A 25,541-nucleotide genomic window follows, 5' to 3' on the forward strand; every position below is an offset into this window, starting at 1 on the left:
TTCGTGCCCTTTGGAGCAGGGAGGAGCCTGGTCCCTCCTCTTCCTGTGTGGAACCCGGGATTCAAGCTGCAGGCGGGAAGCGCTCTAGCAGGGGCTCGCCTTGCGAGAGTCCCTGATTCGAGCCTCTTTTCTTCCTCTTCAATCAATACTACTCTCTCCTACTCACCATTCAAACCGTCTACGAGCCTAAATTTTCATGGCCATGGGACGGACAAGGACCCCGTCTTTAGCCGAACTAAGGTAAAGTCCTGCAACACCTTTATACACGCCCAGCCTTCTTTTGGGTCACTGTGTTCCATCTGGCCGATGATTAATGCACTTCAGCACTTTGGGAGGCCGAGGCGGGCGGATCACGAGGTCAGGTGATCGAGAACATCCTGGCTAACACGGTGAAACCCCATCTCTACTAAAAATACAGGAGTGGTGGCGGGCGCCTGTAGTCCCAACTACTCGGGAGGCTGAGGCAGGAGAATGGCGTGAACCGGGGAGGCGGAGTTTGCAGTGAGCCGAGATCGCGCAACTGCACTCCACCCTGGGCAACAGAGCGAGACTCTGTCTCAAAAAAAAAAAAGAAAGAAAGAAAGTGCATTCTCCTTTCCACATATCTTCTCAGCCTGATCATGTTCTACCCCAGCCTCCTTAACCCCTTCTGTTGTCCTGGCCTGGGAAGCTTCTCATTCTACAGACCTCAGCTTCAAACATGACGTATTTGAGGTAGCTTTCCTGACCCCCTCGATCCTCACCAGATTAGTTTATTTTCTAAACACTTTTTGCAGTTTGTCATTGTAAATGTCTTCCTCAGTCGACTCTCTTCTATGACGGAATGAACTAGATTTGTTTTGGTGTCCCTGGTGCTCCCAGTCCTTGGTATAAGGTAATTGTTAAACACACACATACACACACACACACACACACACGACGAAGATTCTAGCTTGCAGCTGGTAGTCAAAAAAATAGTTATTGTTTTTTATTCTTATCAGACCATCAAGTACAAGGAGAGTACTATCTTAATTACTGTGAAGGGTATCATTGCTTCAAAGTTCTCTACCTTCCAAGTTCTGAACACTGAACTGCTACCAAGCTACGAAGGGCTTTGCCTAGTCACATGTCCACCCATCACCAAATAACTCACTAACCGAGAATAATTACCTTTTTTTTTTTTTAAGACGGAGTCTCACTCTGTCACCCAGGCTGGAGTGCAGCGGCATGATCTCGGCTCACTGCAACCTCCACCTCCCGGGTTCAAGCGCTTCTCCTGCCTCAGCCTCCCGAGTAACTGGGATTACAGGCACCCACCACCCCGCCTGGCTAATTTTTTTGTATTTTTATTAGGGAGGGGGGTTTCACCATGTTGGCCAGGCTGGTCTCAAACTCCTGACCTCAGGTGATCTGCCTGCCTCGGCCTCCCAAAGTGCTGGGATTACAGACGTGAGCCACCGCATCTGGCCATAATTACCAAATTTAAATTTGCAAAGATGGTGACACTTTGACACTTGATCCAAATCAGGTGCCCTTTTCACTACACACACACACACACACACACACACACTTACACACATGCACACACACTATGAACCATGCATTACACACTATGGATGATGCTTTCGTCACAAGAACAGTTTGCCGTCAAAGGGAGCAGAGAAATCTGGATAACTTAGGTTAAGGTTCATGCAGATTCAGTATTTCATTCACCTAACAAATATTTTTGATTGAATGTATTCATTCAATCGCCAAATATTTACGAAGTCTACACATTCCCAGGTATGTGCCAGGTACAATACTAGACACAGAGTAATCGGTGATGAGTAAAGCGGAAATGATATCCCGTGCTTGTGGAGCTTATAGTCTTGTGAAAGGAGATAGAAAATAAACCAGGCAACAAGTAAATCACATAACAACAAATCTTGAGTACCATGAAGTGCTATAAAAGAAAGGGTCAGAAAGCCATAAGAGAGACCAAGGGAGAACTGAAGGACAACAAAATAGCAGCCACTACTGAAGTGAGTGCTTTGGGCAGAGGGAACAGAGGCATTGTGCTATAAGGGCCTGGACCAGGAAAAGGTTTGCATGTCCTCATAGCTAAGAGGAGGCAGTATGATTGGAGCGCAGCATAGATGATGTGTCGTGGGATGCGAGGTGACCAGTCTCTGTGGTTTGCCAGGACTAGGCGGTTTCTCCAGTCACTGGACTTTCAGTTTTGAACCTGGGACAGTTCTGAACAGGGACTGTTCGTCACTGTAGGTTCAAGATGGGTTTGAAGAGACTGATTTTGAAACCACCTGCACATTTTTCTACTCATTTGCAGACAGTAATATTATTATCGTGATAACAGCATATTAGAGGGACAAACTACCTGCCTGTTCGAATTGAATGGAATCCTTTTTGTGTTCATAGAGCAATATCTGCAAAAAGGGAAGAGGTGCCCAGGATGCATCATAATACAGCAGAATCGAAATACTTTGAAAATAGCGTTAGCCCAAGCAGCGCCATCCTGTAAACCCCTGCCATTTTGCACACCCTGGTTAGGGTGGAAAATTCCCCTGGAGGGGCTCGGGCCATGAGAAACATCCTGGCAGGTCCCAGGCCTAATGGTCTGACTGCAGGAAATTCTTCCTTTATCACATCCTGCCCTGCAGCGACCCATACTGCCCCACCTCTCCTGTCGGGACCTACAACTGCTCCAGTCTGTAAGCGGGGCTTGGGCTCCAGCGCTGTCTGGTGTTCCCCTTCTGCAAGTCTTTGTCCAATAAACCTGTGTTGCTGTTGAGCGACCTCCCCTTGTCTCTGTTTCTTTTCTCCATCCTAACAAACAGTAAATAGTAAAAGGGAAGAAAATAAGAAAATTAAAGTGATAATGATAGATAAAAGGGAGAATACTAGGTAAAGGCTGTGGATAAATTTTGGCTTGGAAAGTCTGATCTTGTCCACATAGCTGTAAGTGTGTGTGTGTGTGTGTGTGCGCGCGTGTGCACACACACACATATGTGAAAGAGATAAACAAGTGATTTCTCCCTCCCTCCTTCCCTTCCTTCCTTCCTCCCTCCCTTCCCTCATTCCTTCCTCCCTCCCTCCCTCCGTTCATTCCTTCCTTCCTTCCTCCCTCACTCCCTCCCTACCTCCCTCCCTACCTCCCTCCCTGCCTCCCTCCTTCCTTGTTTCTCTCCCTCCTTTCCTTTACTTGTTCCTCCTCCTGTCTTTATGATTAATGCCATTCAAAAAAGGAACTGAAATGGCTAATGGCATCTTATATTGAGTTTTATGCTTTTCAAAATATGTTCACACTACCTTCTTGAATCCCCACAATAATTCTATCAAGTAGGTATTATCTTCCACATAAAATCAAAAGACTACGAACATTAAAATGACTTGTTAGACATCACACAGTAACTTAAGAGAAGGACTGGGCTGCAACGCAGGGCTCCTAACTCCTAGACCAGTGTTCTTTTAAACATCGCCCTTTGTTATTAGCTAGCTCAATGACAGGATTTTGTAGAAATGATAGGTAAGCGTAAAAGCAGGAAATGTAACTGTGGCAGCAGTCCTAGGAAATGCTACAGTTATTTTCTGAAACAGCCTGCCAAACAGTGTGGAGTCATGGCGGGCTCCCAAGGACAGCGTGATGATTCCTCTTGGGCCTCTTCACCCGGTGTCAGGTTATCTTGGTAATAACTGGGGTGAACTAGGCCCTCCACTGGGCTCTGATATTTTGCCTGCCACTTGTGCACACTGAAAGGCATGACATTTCTTACACCTTTGAAAACATCAGGGAAAATCAAAGAAATTTCTCTCATTCTGAACTTTACCTCTGCTGGGCCAAAAGGTTTGCTGCCAGGGCAGTAATAAAAGCAAGAAAGGGGAGAGTTCCATAAAGAAGAGATAAGTGGAATGGATTTATGGGCTGAAATAACAATCAACCAATGACCACACTAGTTAAATTGTCTTCTTCAATACCTGCACTCTATACTATGCCTTTCTTGTGTAAAGAATAAACAAAATCTTTTTTTTTCTGTTTCAAGGTAATCTTGATTTTCATTGTGTGTAATTAAGGAGTACAACGTGATATTCTTTGGATTGATGCACAACAGATACACATATTTTCAAGTCACATGTGATAATTTAATACATTCACATAATTTGTACACATCAAGTCAGTGTACTTGGGATATCAATCAACTTACATATTTGTATTTTCTTTGTGCTAGAAACATTCAAATTTTTCTCTTCTAGCTATTTTTAAATGTACAATAGATTATCATAAGCTATAGTCACTTCACTGATCTATAGAACATTAGATGTTATTTCTTCTATCAAACCAAATATTTATACCCATTAATCAACTTCTCTTTACCCAACTTCTTTCCTCAGCCACCCTTCCCGGCCTCTCGTAACCATGAATCTACTCTCTATCTTTATGAGATCCACTGTTTTAGCTTCCGCATACAAGTACAAACGCAAAATGCTCTTTTGATAAACTTATGCATAGTGAAGCAGTGACTACAGTCAAGCAAATTCATATATCTCATCTCACAGAGTTAATCATCTTTTGTGTGCGTGTAACAAGAGCCCTTAAAATCTACTCTTTTAGCAAAAATCCTGAATACAAATAATTTTATTAATTATATTCTTTGTTCTGCACACTAGATCTTCTAGACTTATTCATTCTGCATATCTGCTCCTTTGTATAAAGGATAAACAAAAACTTTAAAGTACTTCTCTCTTCTGTCCTTCCAAGCCTACTAAGCATGTGGCATCCTCCCAGATAGAGAACCAACTCATTCACACACATAGTTGGCTGTTGTTTCACTCCGAAAGAGTTGATTTGAAATTATTTGACTGCATTAACTGAACTGATAACCAGCTGATCGTTGCTACAGATAATGGGATTTCTTCAAGGCATAGAGAAAGTCATAACAATCCGATCTAGAATTATGACTTTTTTGACTATTCATATTGTAGGCCCCAGCCATCTCCAGTTGTGTATTCATTCACAACCCATGAGCTGGCACCGGGGGATTGGCAGACCCTTGTTCCTGGAACTTCTCACTGGTTATCACGCCTAACGTTGGAACACTGTGGTACAGTGAACTCTGATTCCTGGAATTGTTACCAGGCGACCACGGCGTCATCAAATGACCTGGCAATTCCGTCTACTGATGTCTCGAACATGTTTCAGACTAAGCTACGAAATGAAACTTGGGAAGACTTGCCGAAAATGTCCTGCACAACTGAGATCCAAGCAGCATTCATTCTCTCTTCCTTTGTGACCTTCTTCAGTGGACTCATCATCCTGTTGATCTTCAGGCTGATCTGGAGATCTGTTAAAAAATGGCAAATCATCAAGGGAACAGGAATTATCTTGGTCAGTTTCCTTGTTAGGGATCCCTCTGTGTGAAGTCAGAGATGAGTTTGGGGTAGTTTTGTGTTTAGTAAAAGATCTAAGCTTCATTCAGTTTTTCAAGCTAACAGAGTCAGCTTCTATAGCCTGGTGCCTCAGAAAGGGTGGTAAGCCAGACCTCAGGCCACATTCTGAGGCCTGAAGAGACAGGGCCAAGCCTCTTCTCTCTCCCATCACCGGAAAAAGCAATGTCTTGTATGGATAATGATTAATGTTAGCTCTGGAAACGGAGGTCACTGTTCTGAAAAAATGTTCATAAACATTATGTCCATGCCTCTATCTCGAATTTTAACAAGACAATTGTGCTAGGTCGTAGAAAGGAGGTGAAAGGGAACAAGACATCAACGTCAACCTTGCTTTCATAAATTGTTCATGCATAATGCATATGTACTGACATGTGTACATTGCCTTTTGTATACCATATGAAGACAACACATTGAGTTGCACATACACAGAGAAGCCCATGCATACATGCCTGTGCCATCCAGGCATAGATGCAAGGACATTTCTTATACCCAAACAAGCTTAGCAGGAGTTGATGTTGTTGAATAACAGCTGGCAAATGATGATGATGAGAATAAATGATGTATTATACAGATAAGGCATTGCTTAAGAGCTTGAAATAAAGCTCTCAAATGCTGTGTAATGGATGTTCTATTACCAGAGGTCAAAGGTGAAGAGTTTTACTATACCCTGTGTAGTTTGTTTCCAATTTTGCTTCCCAAACTTTATTTCTCTGATAGATTATAGCAATTTCCACAACACAACACATTTCACCTGTGCATCATAATATTGAAAATTTGCTTAAAACATTTCTTTTAGTGCTAAAACCTACTAAAATATAATTCATAAATTGATAAGTTTTTAAAGTTATTGGTAATATGGAATTTTGTTTTCCATATTTGAAAATTATCCAATACTGAAGCTTATAGATTTTGTTCCTAAACAAGTTTATTCTATTGATTATTTCTACATTATGGATTTTAAGCCGTGGCACAATAATTGGAGAAAGAATTCTGGGATACTGACATATGGGTAAATAGCTATGATGGATCTGCCTCCTTGTTTCTACCTTGTTTTGTTGTTGTTAATGCACAACTGAATTTGTAGGATTTTTAAATCTTCTTAGTCTTCTGCTCCAGGCAAGGTTCTTCTTCTCCATTATGTTCATTTTGTGTGATTACAAAAATGTGACAGTACATTTGTCAATTTCCTATATTTTTCATTTCTTACTTTGGGTGTAATTTATGTCTACACTTTGATCCAGGTATACCCTTTAATTACAAATATTTAGCAAATGTTACAAAATGTTAAGAAGTGAGCCTGAGCAACCAGAATGCTGTACCATTCTGCTTTTGAATCTTGAGGAAAGAGTTTGATCAAGTTGAGTTACTTTTCAATGATTTGTTTTATTACATCAAATTAAGAGTGACCTGTTTTTCTGTAAGCCTTTGGAGAAGTTGGACAAATGCAAAAAAAAAAAAAATCAGAAATCTAGGTGTACTGTGAAGAGTTATTTTAAAAATTATTTGGAGAGTTACAATTTCTCTCCTTAAATGTGCATTTAAAACATGTATTACATCTATAAATATGAGTTTATTATATCTTAGGACCAATTTGTTTTTCCACAGAAGGTAGCTCCAATTTTATGATGGAATTCAAATGAGTATTCTATATTAATGTCATACCTAGGATTTTTTAAAATTAATTCTCAGACAACATTTAGAAACAGACATGAGTCATGTTTATTAGAGGGCAAATCATTGCTCAGGATGTGAACTTTTATCAAAGAGTTTTTTAATGAGACTTCCCTTTTTATCATTCAGAAAATATGAGTAGAAAAATTAAGTGATTTTGAAATCCTGGCTTCATATAAAATGAGCTTTTTTGAAAGTCAGAGGGACTCATCTAGCTTGGTGTGGGTAGTCCTAGTTGGTTCGTGTATTTCTTTGTGGTGGTTCTAGACTATTATCAACAAACAATGAATGCCAGCTCAGGCCCCAGCCTTTCCTCATTGCCTGATATTAGGAAAGTCATTTAATTTCTCTATACCTTGGTATCCACATCAATATAAAATGTATTTAGTCATGCCTAACTTTATCATATGAGATTACCGTAACATTTAAATATAATAAGTAAAGACATTCTATAAATGTGAGGAAGGATTATAATTTCAGAATATAACACCAGGCAAAAAACTAAGAGCAACACAAAATTGCTGAAAACTTCCCCCTTCTCTCACAAAATGCGGACACTTAAGTAATCAGCTAAAAAATCAATTTGTAATCTTTTTTTCTTTGTCCACGTATCTTGATGAAAACTGCTACACTTATACCCAGAGCAGAAGGAGGCATGATGCTCCCAATTCTGATCATCGCAATGATGGCAGTTTGAAGGGTCTGGGACTGGGTATACATGAGAAAGACATGGAGGAAGACTGCAGAATTCAGTAGAAAAAAAGCTGTGCAGAAAACCAGGAAAATACAAACCCAGTAAAATCCGTTTTATGAAATATTGAATAAGCAACTTCAGGGTTCCCTGGTTTGGACAAGGTGGAGTGATTTTCGACTGATACCATCACAAGAGGCTCTATCAACGTAAGTAGAACAGATTTCTTTCTCTCAGATCCAGTTCACATTGTCAGTTTCTTTCTCTTGATTGTAGGAACTGTTCACATCAGGTACCATCGCTAGGAGCCATGTAAGAAGCCTCCACTTCCAGGGACAATTTCGTGATCGTATAGAAATGTTGCTTTCGGCCCAGACCTTTGTGGGGCAAGTGTTGGTAAGTACATTTTCAGTGTTAGCTTGCTAACAAACTTTAGCCATAGGTGTGATTATAGTCAGCACAAATCAATTGATTCCCTAGGTAAACAACTGACGTTCCTTTGGTCGTCTTATCTATAATATCACCACCTCCCCATCCCCATCTCCTTGTGTCTACCACTCTTTACCCGTTATCTTGCTTTGTTTATCTCTGGAATGAATACAATTACTAATAATTATATTATTATAATAATTTTATAATATTAATATAAATCATATGATATGTTGTTAATAATGTTATATTATTAATAATGTATAATACATTATCTGTAATATGTAATTATATTATATAGAATATTATATAATTATTAGTAATTATATTCTTACTAATTATAGTTAATTACTAATTATATAATTATATATTTATAAATAGTAATATTATATATTGACTAATTAATTATATATTTATAATTATATAATTACTAATTATGTATTATACTCATATTTTATATTTATTTTCAGTCTTTCCACTAGGAAGAAAGCTTTGTTAGGGCAATATTTATGAGCGTTTGGTTCTCCTTATATATGCAGATGGGTGTGCAGATAGATATTTTCAAAAAATGTTTAGTAAACTAATCAGACCTGAAATGTATAGCTAGTTTCCTCTCCTTTGATTTCAATAGACCTCTTTATTTCATTATGCAAACTAGCCTTTAGTGTCCCTCTATGATATTTATCACTCTACTTCCTATTTTAATCTCGGTAATTTGAATGTATTAAATCTCACTTTGGGCATCATCTCCTCGGGGCATCCTAACCTTACCTCTTTATTAGGCTAAGAGTTCCTCCTCTAGCTTCTTTAATAATCGTTGAGCATTGCTATTAAAATTATCTGTGCACATGCTTGTCTCTCCCAGAGTACAGTGAGCTCCTGTCTAGACTATGTCATGGAAATGTTTATTTCCCATTGTCAGGAAATAGCAGATGCCCTATAAATGAAGATTGCCCTGATCATCCTTTCAGTAGTGTAGTTTGATCTAAAATATGAAAAGATGAAATTTGTAATTAGGGGTATGCTGCCATCAGATGGTCTTATGGTGGAAGTAGTTTCATGTGAGCTAAAGATTATCCTCTGTTTTTTATAACTAGCAAAAACATGGCTCTTTTCCAGTTACTGTTTAATTCTGATCTAATAAATTACTAAAGCTTGGTTGGAAGTATTAAGTAAAACTGCTTTCATAAAAGCTGCAGGGAATGTTGAATCATCTGGAAATGTGCCTCTCCTTTTTCTGTCTTCTGAAGTTTTTGATCTCTTTTCCTGAAATCTCTGTGGGTATGACCCATTGAAGAAGGATTTTGTAATTCTCTCTGATGATATCAGGGATTTGTTGGTTGGGATCTCTTCAAATGTTCAAGTCATGTTTGTGTGAGAAACTTTGGGAATAATATATTAAAGGTCACTAGGGTGAGGGAGAAGGGAACTTACAACATCCATCATATGAGCGTTGCATATGGGAAGTGGGTGGGAAAGGAATGATGAAAAATTACATACCAATAAAAATGACTTATTTAATGAAGGGAAACTGTATTATTTTAACCTATAACAGCTGGTGATTAGCTAGTTGGAACAGCAGGAGGCAAGGAGTAAAGCTTAGATTAGAATAAATGCTCTAGGCCAGGTGCAGTGGCTCATGCCTGTAATCTAGCACTTTGAGAGGCAGAGGCAGGAGAATTGCTTGAGCCTAGGAGATCAAGACCAGCTTGAGCAGCATAGCAAGACCTCACCTCTACAAATAATTTAAAAGTTAACTCAGCGTGTTGGCCTGCACCTGTGGTCCCACCTACTCAGGAGGCTGCGATAGGAGGATCACTTGAGCCCAGGTGGTCAAGGCTGCAGTGCTGCAGTGAGTTGTGATCATGCCACTGCACTCCAGCCTAGGCGACAGAGAGAGACCCCATCTAAAAAAAAAAAAAAAAACACACTCTAGCATGGAAAGGCGTAACTGAGCCTCTTAGAGATCCCAAGTACAGTTTTAAGTTCTCTTAAAATGTCTTATAGTTCCTTCCTTCTATCCTTCTTTCCTTCCTTTGTAATTCTTTTACTTCTTTCAACAAATATTTATTGTTTGCCAAGTACATGCTAGGCCAACACTCTAGGTATAGTGGAAAGTTCAAGCAAGAGACTTGCATTTAAGAAACTTAAATTCTAGTGGGGGTAGATACGAAAATGACATACATACATAAATAAGATAAATTCAGATGAGGAATGCCATGAGGGAAATATGAGTGAAGTGTTTGTGAGGTATGGTTGTTACAGAGTAAGATCACAGTGGTGAGAGAAAAAAATCTCTAAAAAGGTAAGATTTGAGCTAAAGCATGATAACAAAGAATAAAGCAATTGAAGAATTAAGGAAATAGAGTTCCAGATTGAGAGAATAGAATTGCGGAGGCAAAGAGCTCCACAAGAGTTTACTGCAAGTACCAGAAGGAGGCTCCTATGCTAGGGACATGGAGGGCAGGGGACAGCGAGGTCTGAGAAGAGACTGGAAAATGGCACAGTGTCTTAAGATTCATAGGGAAGAGCTACAAGACTCAAAGGGAATCACTCTATTCTAAGGTAAAGGGATGTCTGAGATCTTAAAGTATGAGTTGACATGGTCTGATTATATTTTAAGGTTCAAGAGGCACTAAAGGCTGAAAATAAAGGAACTGTCAAAAGTAAGCCAGGAAAATGATGGTAGAAATTAGGAATACAATTTTAATATCACATAAGCTTAAATTCAACAAAATTCAACCATAACCTTTGAAATGATAAATGTAACAAACCACAAAGAAGATATAACATCATTAACATCACTGCACCAAAAATATAACCTCAAGATATGTAAAACATTAAAAAGTTATTTTGATAAATGAAAAATAATTAAAATTAGTGAATTAAGTATCAAATGCAAAAAGTTAGAGAATAAAAACATTAAATCTAAGCAGAATAAATTTAAAAGATAGTTAGAAATTAATGAATTATAAAACAGCCGATTACTTCAAACAATGAAATAGAGAAATAAATAGCTAGTCTATAAACAAGGGAAAAAAAGGAAAAAGTACAACTATATGAAATAAGACATTTAAATGAGAAAATAAGTATAGATAAAAAGGAAATTGAAAATATATATGTAATTAATTTTGAAAACTGGATGATTTCTTATGATAATATGAATTACCAAAACTATCCATAAAAGGAGAAATTTAAACAGACCAAATATCTGGATAAAACAAAGTTGTCAAAGACCCATAATCATCTTCACCACCCTCCCTTTTTGCCCCTTCGATGAGAGACTTGGATGATTTCAAGGACCAGTCTACAAAACCCTCAAGGAATAGATATCTCTAATGCTAATTAAACAGCTCCAGGTCATGGAAAAGAAAGCATTACATTTTCTTTTCCAATGAAGACACAGTACTTATATGAAAATCCCCCCAAATAGCAACTTTTTATATACTCTACAAACTAATGCCCTTAATACTTTGAGGGAGAATACATGGGCAACCACTCAATAGAAGACAAAGAAAAGGAATAAGGAGGAAGAGGAAAAGAGGAAGTAGGAACGTGAGAAGGGAACTCCAACAGTCGAATAAAAAGATTCCCTTCAAAAAAGCATGTCCTCTAGAGGTCTTCCTATATTATTAATATTAATAGAATATGACAAGGTATTGATCAACTCTGTAGCATCTATGGGTTTGATGTTTAGTGCATCTATGGGTTAGGTGTGTTATATCAACTACCTGCGGAAAAAAAATTTTCTTCTAAATTTAGTTCCAAATATGGTTCTATTCTCAAGCAATTATCTTATTTCTTTTTGAGATTTTGTGTGGTTGTTAATTACATAACTGACTGTGTTTCTCTATTGCTTTGTGGCTAGAAAATGTAAAACCAAAATTATGGCTTATTTTTAGCAAGTGTATCTATTTTTAACATCATCCTAAGCACTACTGTATGTTCACATTCTGTTTTTCTGGCTTCTCTGGCTTCTTTTTTCTTCAGGTAATCTAGCGTTTTGTGTTTTTGTATTCTGCCTTAAATCCTTTCTGTAAATGCATAACCTTTTCTGTGAATGTGTAATCCTATCTGTAGATAAATTAAGCCCCTAGCAACAACAACAGTTGTCAACCTTAGTATACAGAAGAACTAAGTGCACAAATAAAGCATCATAATTCATTTGGAAATGGGAAAGAATATTTCAAAAACAGTGCCTGGAATGACTAAATTACTTATTTTGCTGTTTTTTGCTCATTTTCCTAATGTAATGCAACCTCTCGGAAAAAAAATGAGAAAAACATAAAACATATTGGAAAAGATCAGTCTCTTCATATTTTATGTGCATTGTTTATGTGAAAATAAAATAAACCTTTTCCAGCACCTTGAGATGAGCTGTATCTTTGTTTTTTTCCACTTCCTTTCCTTATTCCATATTTTATATTGAATATACCACCAAGCATCAAGAATTTATTTTGGTATGTAGCATGAGAATACAGTTTAGAGATCGTTATCATACGAATAAAGAAAACACTGGCAGGAAACACTACACTATCTTCCTAGAAAATTTTTTGCAGATGATTACCTTGTTTATGTTTTGTCTACACTGATCATTTGCGGATATTATTGTTTATATTTTCATGCACATGATACAATATTTTAAAAGTACAAAGTAAAAACTAAATTCCTTCCTTACCCCTATCCCCAGAAGCAAGTACCTACTGCCATGAGTTTCTTCCTTCAAAGCTCTGCAAGTTCTCAGCAACATTGTCAGATTTATTTTATTTAGGTGTTCAGGCCACTTAGGATACTCTTCTCCTCCCATAATTGTATCTATAAATAAAAATTTTGAAATAATGTGTTACTTCTGTGGCACTTCTTTGTGGAGAGTAATAAAGTGTATGGCTCGTGAAGCCAGTGGAGGTAAAATCAGATCTGAATTCAAGTTAGTCCATAGATCCTGTCTTCAAATAGGGATACACCCTGCGAGAAAGGGAAGGATGTCAACAGGTTTCCGAAGGGTCAGCAGGTGGAACAGTTCTCCAACTTTCCTAGGTTCTACTTCCTAACATTGATGAAGCTGCGAACTCCACATGCTTGTTTTCCTTTCCCCCACTACCATTTCACAATCCGTTTTTCAAGAGAGGCACTATCATTACCTGCTTTTTAAATGAGGAAACTGACACATATCTCATAGAAATACAATGTAAAATTTATAAAGTGGGGATGAAAAATGCTATCTATAGATTTCAATAAATGAGCTAAAATATAAGAATGTGTTAACATTGTAATCATTATTATAGTGTTGTCATTATTACACGAGTTAATAAGTGTAAAATATATATAGGTTCTGCATATAATAAGTATATATAGGTATTGTTATTAATATTTGTATAAACAAAATATCTCAGGACTTATATCTATAAACATAAACCATGACTAATATTGATGTTGAACCCTGTCTCATTCTAACAATAAGTGATATCTATAAATACCTACATTAATTTGAAAAACCCAAATGTGGCACATATACATCATGGAATACTATGCAGCCATAAAAAATGATGAGTTCATGTACTTTGTAGGGACATGGATGAAGCTGGAAACCATAATTCTCAGCAAACTATCACAAGGACAAAAAACCAAACATCGCATGTTCTCACTCATAGGTGGGAACTGAAAAATAAGAACACTTGGACACAGGAAGGGGGACATCACACACAGGGGCCTGTTGTGGGATAGGGGGAGGGGGGAGGGATGGCATTAGGAGATATACCTAATGTAAATGATGAGTTAATGGGTACCACACACCAACGTGGCACATGTATATATATGTAACAAACCTGCACATTGTGCCCATGTACCCTAGAACTTGAAGTATAATAATAAAAAATAAAATAAAATAAAAATAAATGAATAAAAAGAAAAATCCATCTCATGGATGAATTTTTTATAAAATTTTACTTTTCATGTTTTGTAATGATCAGCTTATAATGTTGTTTAATGAAAATTATAATGACAATTCAATCCAGAAAAAAATATATAAAATAATATTTTGAGGCAGATGTCAAGAAATTTAGATTCCTTTTTGGTTTCTTGCACCTATCTTGAGATTTCAAATGTGCTCTCCCATTTTTCCGCTTGTTTATTATTGGAAACAATATTTGTTAGGGGCATTAAGCAGTAATTACTAATCAACATGACATTTTATGTTGTAACTAGGATGATCATAAACACAGATTTCTGCTAGTTGTCCTAGTGTAATTGTTAATAGAGCCTCTTTTATTCTTAAACGTCTATATATGGTCAGGCATAGTGGCTCACGCCTGTAATCCCAGCACTTTGGGAGGCCGAGGCAGGTGGATCATGAGGTCAGGAGTTTGAGACCAGCCTGACCAACATGGTGAAACCCCGTCTCTACTAAATATGCAAAAATTGGCCAGGCATGGTGGTGCTCGCCTGTAATCCCAGCTACTCAGGAGGCTGAGGCAGGAGAATCACTTGAACCTGGGCGGCAGAGGTTGCAATGAGCTGAGATTATGCCACTGCACTCCAGCCTGGGTGACAGAGCGAGACTCTGTCTCTCAAAAAAAAAAAAAAAAAAAAAAAAAGGTCTATATGTTAGGACAATAAATAATATAGTCACCTTTGTTTTAAATGAAAGCAAGTCACAGGTCATTTTCCAAAGAAGAGGAGCCAACAGGGAGAAGACAACTTTGTCTCCTTGATGGCCCCACAGATTAAATTCCAGCTTTGATTAGAAAGAACCTTTTTTTTTGGTATGCCTCTTTTTCTCTAATTTGCACCTTTCTTCCCCTTTCCTCATGGGTCATGTTCCTACCTTCTGATCTCATTTAGCTTTTTTGGAGATGTATATGTTTCATTAGTCTCATGAAAAAGTAGCTTTATTCATTAATTCTACCTACATAAATATATATATACCTCAGTGTGTGAGTACAATTTATACACATACACATATGTATAATTAATATCTTCCTTAGCCTTCTTAATTTTAGTATTTTTTTCCAATTTATCTTAATTTTCCTTTTCTCCCACTCTAGTCAGTTATATGAACATATCACATGCTACACAACCAGTTCAGGATGAGCATTTTCTCATAAACTTTTTCTGGTACCCAAACTGCTTCCTCTTACCATCCAAAAGTCCATCCTGGCCAGGCATGGTGGTTCATTCCTATAATCCCATGACTTTGGGAGCCTGAGGCAGTAGAATCACTTGAGTCCAGGAGTTTGAGACCAGTCTGGCAACATAGTGAGACCTCATTTGTACAAAAAATAAAAATATAATTACCCAGGCATGGTGACACACACCTGTGGTCCCAGCTATTTAATTGAGAGGCTGAGGTGGGAGGATTGCCTGAGCCCAGGAGGCTGAGGCTGCAGGGAGCTGAGATTGCACCACCCACTCCAGCCTGGGCAACAGAGCAAAACTGTCTCAACAAAAACAAAAACAAAACAAAACAAAAAAAACATGTAAGAAATGAAAGTCCACCCCAAGCTGAAGAAAGAGAAGCCTAGTTGGGCTCTAAATTTCTTGGGAGGAATCCCTAAATCCACGTTTCCTCTTTGCAAGGAGATGGGGCAGGGAGAGCTAATTCTACCCCACAGGGCAAAAAAGGATTAATGGGTAATAAACACATTGCTCAATGGTTCTTGTGAAGCTTGCCCTTTAAAAAGAACATCCTCAGGACAGGTGTTTTCAGTGGCAGTGGCTCACACTGTTAGCTTTGGCAGACAGGCCTGGGCTCCTTCCCCCTGGAGCCTCTATCTGCCTCTGTCACCAGCAGTGACTAGTCTTGGATGTCTCATGCACTTGGCACTTTCTCTTAATCACTGACCCTGATTGCAGATACCCAGCAGCTCTAGCAGTAACCCCCCTCACATCTGGCATCCACATCCATGCCTTGTCCAGGCTGTCAGTAATCATCCCCTTCAAGGCCAGGAAGTGGCTGGTCAACGAGGGGCACAGGGACTTGGTAGAAATGGCCGCCTGGATGGTGTGTACCTGATCCATCCCAGGCTGGCACCCCAGGAAAGTTCCTCAGTGGTTGGTGGAAGGTGATGTGGGGGTTAGGCTGGACACTTGCCCCTTCCTTTGCAGAAGCAGTGTGGTACTTTCCAAACTTCTCCTGTCCATAGTTCCCTGAGTCTGTGTCCTGAAGGATCTGGCTGTACTTGACTTCCTTCTTCCAACATCATGTTGATGAATTCACTGGACCACTGGATCTTCCAACACAGAACTTGTGTTCTTGGCTGGGGCAGCTTTGATGAGTGTCTTTCTGAGATCCAGCTCATCCTTTGCTCTCTGGATCAGCTTGGCCTTGGGCTTGGGGTAATATTTGTTGTCAGTCTGGGTATCCCTGTATTCAGGACCAGAGTTTCATCATCTCCCTCAACTTAGCCCAGAGGCACAGGACAGCACCACAAGCCCAGGCTAGGTCCCACCATCTTGCACAGCCTTCACCATGGAAACAGCTATCTGGGCTGGCCAAATTTTCCAGCTTCTTGAGTTGAAATTAATTGTATCCGAATTTTTCCTCTGAGTACTTCTTTGGCTATATCTCAGAGACTCTGCAAGTAACGCTCTTATTTTTATTGGTGCATAATTCATCTTTTAAGTTGTTTAAATTTTAATTTTGGTTTCTTGTTTGATACATTATCTATTTAGAGAAATGTTGTATGCTTTCACTTTCCTCGAATGGAGGGGTTTTCAATTGGGGATAGAGTGGCTATCTTTTCTACTTTGGTAGAAATTTATGGTCCAAGAATGTCAAAGCTTTTATGATTTCTACTTCACGGAATTTATGGAGAAATTCTTTGTTGCCTAGTACATGATCAATTTTTACTACCATGTAATGGTATTTTGAAAGACTGTCTATTTGATGTATAAGCAATACTAATTATGTTATATGTGTTTTCCATATCCTTAATTATTTGCTGAATGATTGAAAGGGACATGTCAGACAGCTTCATTTATAATTTTTTAGTTTTATTGACTGTCATGTATTTCCAGCAGACTTTGAAAGGTATATTCTTATACGATATCCACTGATATACAAAGTCACCTATTGTATCTTCTTGGTTGACAGTGCCTTTCATCAATATGAAATATCCATTTTTGCCAAATTTTGTATTGTTTTTGGCTTTGTTTTGCTTTTGCTGCAATATTTTAGAATGCAATATTAGCATGTAACATTGATCCTCCTGTTTTCATTGTATTCCTACTGGACTAGGATATCTTTGCCCAGCTCTCTTTCAGTCTTTCTTTCTTATTTCTTCTTAAGTATGTCTCTTGGAAGTGTCATATAGCTGGATTTTTGTTCTTGTGTTGTATTAAAAATACATTTATTTTTTAATTTGCCAGGAGAATGTAATCATTTTCCTGTATGGTGATCTATTTTATTGGTATTTATATTATAATATTTGAAGATTAAATATACTGCATAATAGAATATCTAAATATTAGTGGCTTAAACAAACAAATGGGAGATCTGTTAGCAAGAAAGAGAGAACAGGTATTGGACACACACTAGGAGCTCTGCTAGGGTCTGAATTTCCTATCTCACCAGAGAGGCAGAACTACATGGTGATTGTGAATTTCAGGAGATTTCGGTTCAAACACTCGTGCCTCCACTTCCTAGTATGTAATCTTGAGTGAGTTAATTTTTCTAAATTGGAATTCATTCACATAATATGAATATAAAGGAGGCTATAATAACACCCATTAGAGTGTTGCAAGGAGAATTCTATCATAATACATGTAAACCATTCAAGGCAGAGTAAGCACTGACCACTGGCTGATATTTACATTTCTACTTTTTTTTTATTACTTTAATTTATTTTTTGGCATCCTCTAATGTGGATAATTTAATTTTAATAGACTATTATAGAGATTATGTAAATCAAATACAGAACAAACTGTCTGCCCTATATTTCTCTGTGTATCTTTGTGTGTTTGTTATGTCTATATGCTCCTTTTGTATGAGAATAATTGCACGGGAGTTCTGGTAGCATTATACATCTAGCATGATTTCTTCTTAATATTCGCTTTAAAGTTTAAAATTACATTAAAACCTAATTTTATCAGTTTTATTATGTACCAGTTTTTCTTACATAACATACTATTTCTTTCTGAATGTTTCTTCTTTTTTTTTTTTTTAAAGAAGTGCCCATATTCATTTGCCATGGGGAAGTGTGGGTAGTATACTTTCTGAATCTTTGAGTGTCCAAAAAAGTTGTTTTCTTGCTCTTACAAGTAAACAACAATGTGGTTGAGTTTAGAATTCTTGGCTTGCAATCTATTTTTCCTAAAACTCTGTAAAAGCTGCTCCAGTGTTTTCTAGCACTTAGGGCCACATGCCAGGTACTAAGCTATTGTCTAGCAGCTCCCAATGTAGCCTCTCTCCTGTTTTGTGAGGCGGGGCCAGAACTCAGCAAGTGTGTCTCTTCTGTAAGCCTGCTCCTAGACTGCCAATAGGGAGTACAAGACGAGGCAGGAAGCCTAGAGGTCAGAAAAGGGAACCGTTTGTTGCTTCTGTGTTTCGTGTCTGTTCCTTTCAGTCCCACCTACTCAACAGATTTTTAGTCCAGTTGTTGTACTTGGTTCTTGTTTCCATTTTTTTTTCTTCCAACACTGCCACAAGCAGCTCACAGCGTCTCTGCAGAGGCACAATTACCATCCGTGCTGGACTCCTTCCTCTTAGGTCTTGAGGACTAAGCTCTGATTATTTTATCTTGCCCAAATTCCTATCTAAGGGATGTGGGGAGTCATGCCCTACAAACCATAAATTCTCATCAGATGGGTTTTATTTAACCCTATATATTGTGAGTTACTTTCCAATCTGAATGGCATAACATTATGCCAGAAGAAGAAAGTCAAAATATTTTACCCCAAAACATGTTTATTTGCCATATTTTGAAATGGCCCTGCAAAGCTGTCCTTTGTGGGGGAATATTTGCATCTGTAAAGAATCTCTATTAACATAGCTAGATCTTTTTCTTCCAGGCCTTCCCAATCCTGAAGAACTTAACTAAGAGTCCAGCACATTTTAAAGATCTGAATAGGAGACATTTGTCATCTATTGTCTCTGAGGGCAGCCATCATAAGACTTCAGAAGAACCTTGGTCTCCACAGTCTTTTACCTTAACCTGAACATTTCCTTTCTATCAATCCCAGGTCTCCAGACAAACTCAACCAATTGTCAACCAGAAAATGTTTAAATTTACCTATATCCTGGAAGCTCCCCACCACTGCTTTGAGTCCTGCCTTTCGGGACTAAAGCAATGTATTTCTTAAATGTATTTGATTGCTGTCTCATGCCTCCCTAAAATGTGTAAAACCAAGCTGCACTCTGACCACCTTGGGCACATGTTCTCAGGATCCCCTGAGGGCTGTGTCACGGGCCATGGTCACTCATATTTGGCTCAGAATAAATCTCGTCAAATATTTTACAGAATTTGACTCTTATCGTCGACAGTCTGAATCCCAACTCCAAAGAGCACTTCTTTTAAACTACTAAATTTTGAGAATTCCAACCTCTTTTTTATTGATCCCCCAGGCACCAGGGTGCAGAAGCTCACAGTTAGTTATGCCCGTGTTCCTCTTTTTGCCTTTCTGATCCTCCAATCCTGCTTAATAAATTTTTAAAATTCAATTCTCTTAAAATGACTGGTGTGACTTCTGCTTTCCCTTCCCCATCCTGACTGATACAGATTAGAAAGGAGAATTACAAAGTCAGTCTTACTCTCTTTAGTTTGCAGATAACCCGTGTTTTTATATTTTCCAGTATAGAAAGGTATAGCGTATCTTCAAAATCTGAAATTTCGCCATGATATGGCTGTGTGTGTGTCTTCTTTCAATGTTTCCTCCCTGACAAGTCTTGGTGGGCCTTTTCGATCTAGACTCAGGTTAGTTTTCAGTTCAGGGAATCATCTTTTGCTTTTTTATTTAGCTATTCTTTTTTTGGGAGGGGGGGCAGGGTAGAAGTGTTTGTCTTATCCTTTTAGAATGCCCATTATAGTTGTTCCCCTTGCATTTAACCTCCCTGCCATTTTTTTTTTTTTTTTTTTTTTTTTTGATGGAGTATCACTCTGCTGTCATCCAGGCTGGAGTGCAGTGGTGCAATCTCGGCTCTCTGCAACCTCCGCCTCCCGGGTTCAATCAATTCTCCTGTCTCAGCCTTCTGAGTAGCTGGGACTACAGGCACACGCCACCACACTTGGCTATTTGTTTTTTTTTTTTTTTTTTTTTTTTGTATTTTTAGTAGAGACGGGGTTTCACCATTTGGTCAGGCTTCTCTTGAACCCCTGACCTCAGGGGATCCTCCTGCCTCGGCCTCCCAAATTGCTGGGATTACAGGCATTAGTCACCGCGCTCAGCCCTTGCACTTTTAATTATAATTTTTATCTCAGGTTTTTGCTTGGTGGTTTTGGAGAATTCCTTTATTCTAGTTCACTTTCATCAGTATCCATTCTGCTATTCAGTACCTCTATTGAGACATTAATTTTGTCAATCACATTCCCTCCTGCCCTAAGACTTCTCTCACTTTCTTATCATTCCTTCTGATTGTAGGCTGCATTTATTTTATCAGTATAATATCCTCTCAAATCTCACTAGAAACTCTAATTGTAACTTTAAAATGTTGAATCGTAACAGATTCTGTGTTAACTCTTTCATGAAAGTCATTCCATATACTTTCTTTGCCTGATCCTCCTGTTTTCCTATACTTCTCATAAAACAGGCACTTATCCATGGTATGTTAATATGCCCAAGGTTTAGAGTACTCCTGGTGCCCCTTTTAAACTGCATTGGATTTTGTTTCTTATCTGAAGACCCCCCACAACTATCCTCTAACTAAACAGGGTTTTTTAGATCCCATTGTGAAAATCAAAGTCCCAGGTTTCTATGTGTTTTCTCATAAAGATAAGCTTGGGGAATAAGGCTGGGGCCAGCAACTCTACAAACAAGGCTCTGTCTGGATGAGGTCTCCACTCTTTCAGTTAATTTTTCTTTGACTTCTTTCTGATGTGCTTCCTAGAAAAAGAGCTGTTGCCACTAGCCAAGAGGTTCCTCCTCTGAGAGTGCTCAGCCTCAGGGTGTCTCCTCTCGGCCACTATTTGGCTGGGTGGCCCCATCTCCAATCCATGGCCTCCATGGCTCAGGTAAAGGGCTTTCTACCTGTCTCTGAACAGCCAGCTCTTCCAGATTTTGCTCCTCCAACCCAATGAAAAATGTACAGCTCTTCTCAGAATTATCTTTCATTCCTACCCGACTCACTGAACAGTGTCAGTCAGAGCCCTGGCATCAGAAAGTAGTCATCTTGCGAGTTGGTAAGAATGACTGACAACAGTATAGGTTTGAAAAAGGAAAGTGTTATTGGAAGGAAAGAAAACTGCAGTAGAGTTCAGCAACGTGCTTCAGCAAAACAGGACTGAGTGTGCACCAATGTGCTTCAACAAAACAGGACTGAGTGTGCAGCAAGGTGCTTCAGCAAAACAGGACTGAGTATGTTGAGATGGATTTTTCCTTAGGGGTGTTTCTGGACCTTAAAGCAGGAGCTTAAGGGAAATTTGAACCATATTAGCCACATGGGTCATCATAAATGATTACATTTGTAGACATTGTGGTGCCTTGATGTCAACAAGGGTTGCGCAATGAGTTTCTACATGCATGCAATCCAGAGATGTATAGAAATTCTAGTTACTTATAAATTTGGGGGAAAGAAACATAGAACCAGATGCCTGCTTTAGATAATAGGAAAGTCTGATTAGTTGTAAATTCCTCAGTTAAGGAGTTTTGAATTTGGATGGACTGCTTGATGGGCACCAGGTGATCTTTCCTCTCGTTAGTGTCCACAAATATGTCAGCTCCCAGTGCCTTCTTTTGGTTTTAATATACATTTTGCTGTTGGTTTCCTATGATTTCTGGGTAATAATCTTTGGGTTTGTGGTATTCAATTCTTTGTTTCTATCTTTTTTTTCTTTTTAAATGTACTTACATGTTTTTGTTCATTTCCATGGGTTTGGGGGGTCGTAAACGTAAGTCATATATGCCATCATCTTTCCAGAAATCTGTCAATATTTGATTTTTACTTGAACCTTTTATGGGATTTCATAAGAGAAAAAATGTACATAATCATATGTAAAGAAAAGCAAAAGGATTTCCTTAAAATTATTAATAATTATCAATATGCTGCTATTAAATGTATATATGTGTGTATATATACACACACATATATATATATCCACTCCCAACAACTTTTCTGAGCTTCAGACCACAGTTGCAACTGAATATCTGCATGAAACCGTCAAACTTAGTACTATCTTCATCAACACTTAACCTAGATTTTTTAAATGGAACTTACAGGGCCAAGTGCCGTGGCCCACACCTGTAATCCCAGCACTTGGGAGGTCAAGGCGGGCAGATCGCTTGAGGCCAGGAGTTTAGGACCAGGCTGTCCAACATGGTGAAATCCCGTCTCTACTAAAAATACAAAAATTAGCCAGGTATGGTGGCGAGTGCCTGTAATCCCAGCTACTCCGGAGACTGAGGCAGGAGAATTGCTTGAAACCGGAAGGCGGAGGTTGCAGTGAGCCGAGATTGCGCCACTGCACTGCAGCCTGGGCAAAAGAGCGAAACTCCGTCTCAAAAAAAAAAAAAGGAACTTACGATAAGAGCTGAGACCCCAACACTACCACTTACAAAGCTCTTGAAAGAAAACCAGTTGAAGCTCCTAGCCTCTTACCCAATCACTTGTAAACTAGGGTCAATTTGAAATAGAAGAGCGTTTTTGGAAGGAGCTCTGCTGTTGAAGAAATGTGAGGGTACTTTCCTCTCATCTCAAACGTAGGACAGGAAGCTGAATAGGGACCACTCAGAAATCTCAGTTTGCCTTCCTTGGAACTTTGGGAGCACAGAGGACAGGTCTGTGGCTACTTTGTGGCTCATTGTTGGCTAGCTGCTTTGTGTCAGACGAGTTGCCACCCAGGACATAATCTGTCCCTTCCAGTGTTTGTTGGAACAAAGAAACCTTAAGAGTTTCCATGTGCCAGACGTGAATCACATGGGAGAGACTTCTATAACCAGCTGAATGGGGAATCTGGGAGGATAATAGTTCCAGCAGAAAATAGGAGGGTGAGAAGTAGTGAGAGAAGAGTGGCCGTGAGAGAACAGGCTTCACCGAAATCAAGGGAACCACAAATGGGATGCTTAGCCATTAAATATCAAAAAGATTGTCTTTCCTCTTCCCCTTCCCCTTGCATTTTCCCCCTTTATTTTGCTTTGTTTTATTTTTAAAGAATTTCACTTCTAACATATCAGATGATTTGCATATTAATTATCTTCATTTGTCATCCAGGCTGTGATGTCAATGTGGGGGCAGGGATCTTTGTGTATATTGATCACTGATGAACAGAAGAGTACTTGGGTCACAAGAGGAGCTAGAGAAATGTTTGTGGAATTTGAACATGAATTCAGTTGGAATCTCCAAAGAACAATGGGACCACCCATGAAAGTAAACATTAAAGACCTTTCATGCCCAGAGAGCCGCAGGGTGTGAGCATCATGATCTAACACCAGTCAGAGAAGCAAGTTCCTTCTCTGATCTCCCCTTTCTGATCCCTCCCCACATGGAGCTACAATTCTGGAGAGGTCAGAGGTGGCCTAGTCAGCAGAATCTAGGAATAAAAACCTAGAAATGGTTAATAGAGATGAAACTGAGTCCTTTCACAATATACGTAGCCCACCCAAGGAATATCTGAGCTAAAATAAAGAGAAGATTTAATCCTAAATGAAATCCAGAGTTTCATTATTAGAATTACACTGGACTGAACATGTTCAAAAGCTAGATGGTTGGAAACTAGAAATAACTGGAGGAATGTTAAATTACCTAAAATTAACCTCAAATATCATGAAAGCTGCTAAAGATTTTATCCAAACACCCCCAGGGCTTTTAATGGACAGTTTCCAATTGCATTCCCCGAGATACCCCTATTTTACAGAGGCACTGGCATGGTAAAAAAATCACCTTCTTCTCACTTGTAGCATTTTCCCTACTGTGAAAATTCTGGCTATCCTTTAGGGAACACATGTCTGGAATTTTTTCTATAATATAACCAACAATTCAAATCCAGGGTCTATTTCCAATAACCCCTTCTTTTCTAGCATGTGATAAATTGCATAAAGCCTATTAAGCACTTAATAGATGTTTGATGAGTGAATAAGTGATCACAGGAAAGGACCTCTTGAGATCAAAGATTAAAAGCCTCTAGAAGCAGCAGGAAGGACAAACTGTGTATTCTGAAGTGTGCGCAAGTTAAAATTAGATAAGAAAAATGGGTACATATTCATTTTTATAATACTCAGAAAAGGTCCAAGCAAGTTGGACCTTGAATGGATAAACAGATGAGTGAATGAATGAATACTAACATAAGTGAATATGTGAATAAATGGCTACACGTACACAGGCATGGTAAAAAGAGAAAACACACTTTTGTCGATTTATTTAATGCAAATGAAGTGGATTTAGACATTTGTCCCTGTTTTTCATTTTCAGGTGATCCTTGTCTTTGTACTAAGCATTGGGTCTCTTATAATCTATTTCATCAATTCTGCTGAGTGAGTACAATGTCCAGTCATGCTTGTCTGCTATATCAGTACATTGCTCGGCTAATTTGGAATTTTCTCCTCAGGAATAATGCTTAATATACTTTCACACACACATGCACGCACACACACAAACTCATAAAAAGTGATATGTTTGGCTTCTCCCAGTAAGCACTAAGCCCAGCTCTGCAAAATATACAAGAGTTTCCTTGTATCCTGCCACTTTCCACTGCTAGGGGTCAGGGTGGTCTGCAACCCCCACCCGAGATTTACTCTGGAGTCTCTGGGACACCAGCCTTCAGCTTTCTTTCCCTCACTTAGGCCACTCATGAAGGTTTTATATGTCTTTGGTTTCCTTAGATTTGGAGCAGAAACGCTGTCGTAGTTTCAGGGTTTCTCATAGGTTTCAAGCAACTTCGGATGGTATTGAGAAAGGAAAATGCCAGCCCTCACCTGTGACAAAGAAGCAAATTGTTGCCTGCTGTCCTCTGAAAGCATCCCCTCCTTATTTTTCAGGGTTAGGGCAGCTATTTTGGACAAAGCCCAATCTAATCTGAATTCCATGTCAATCACTTGGGAATTATATTGGATTTCTAGCTAAAATGGAATTGGGATTGCAGGGCTGCAGAAAGCCAAGCAACTTTAGAGAACCTAGGGAAACTGGTTGTCTTTGCATTGTGAATTCCTAAGAGATCTTTTAGGAGATTTTCTTTGAAATTGGTTC

General features: G+C 38.7%; 1 protein-coding gene across 2 annotated transcripts in view; it reads left to right on the forward strand.

Annotated features, from left to right (window-relative positions):
* Positions 1-4,962: 4,962 nt before the first annotated feature.
* Positions 4,963-25,541, forward strand: part of KCNU1 (potassium calcium-activated channel subfamily U member 1) — a 157,972-nt gene continuing 137,393 nt past the window's right edge. For both annotated transcript variants that reach the window (XM_016959328.4, XM_054656647.2), the window contains exons 1-3: positions 4,963-5,359; positions 8,060-8,179; positions 24,768-24,829. In XM_016959328.4, the coding sequence (XP_016814817.2) occupies positions 5,165-5,359; positions 8,060-8,179; positions 24,768-24,829 (377 nt within the window). In that variant the 5' untranslated portion in view covers positions 4,963-5,164. The remainder of the gene's footprint in view (positions 5,360-8,059; positions 8,180-24,767; positions 24,830-25,541) is intronic.

This window comes from Pan troglodytes, chromosome 7 (assembly GCF_028858775.2).
Source record: "Pan troglodytes isolate AG18354 chromosome 7, NHGRI_mPanTro3-v2.0_pri, whole genome shotgun sequence".
Taxonomy (NCBI): domain Eukaryota; kingdom Metazoa; phylum Chordata; class Mammalia; order Primates; family Hominidae; genus Pan; species Pan troglodytes.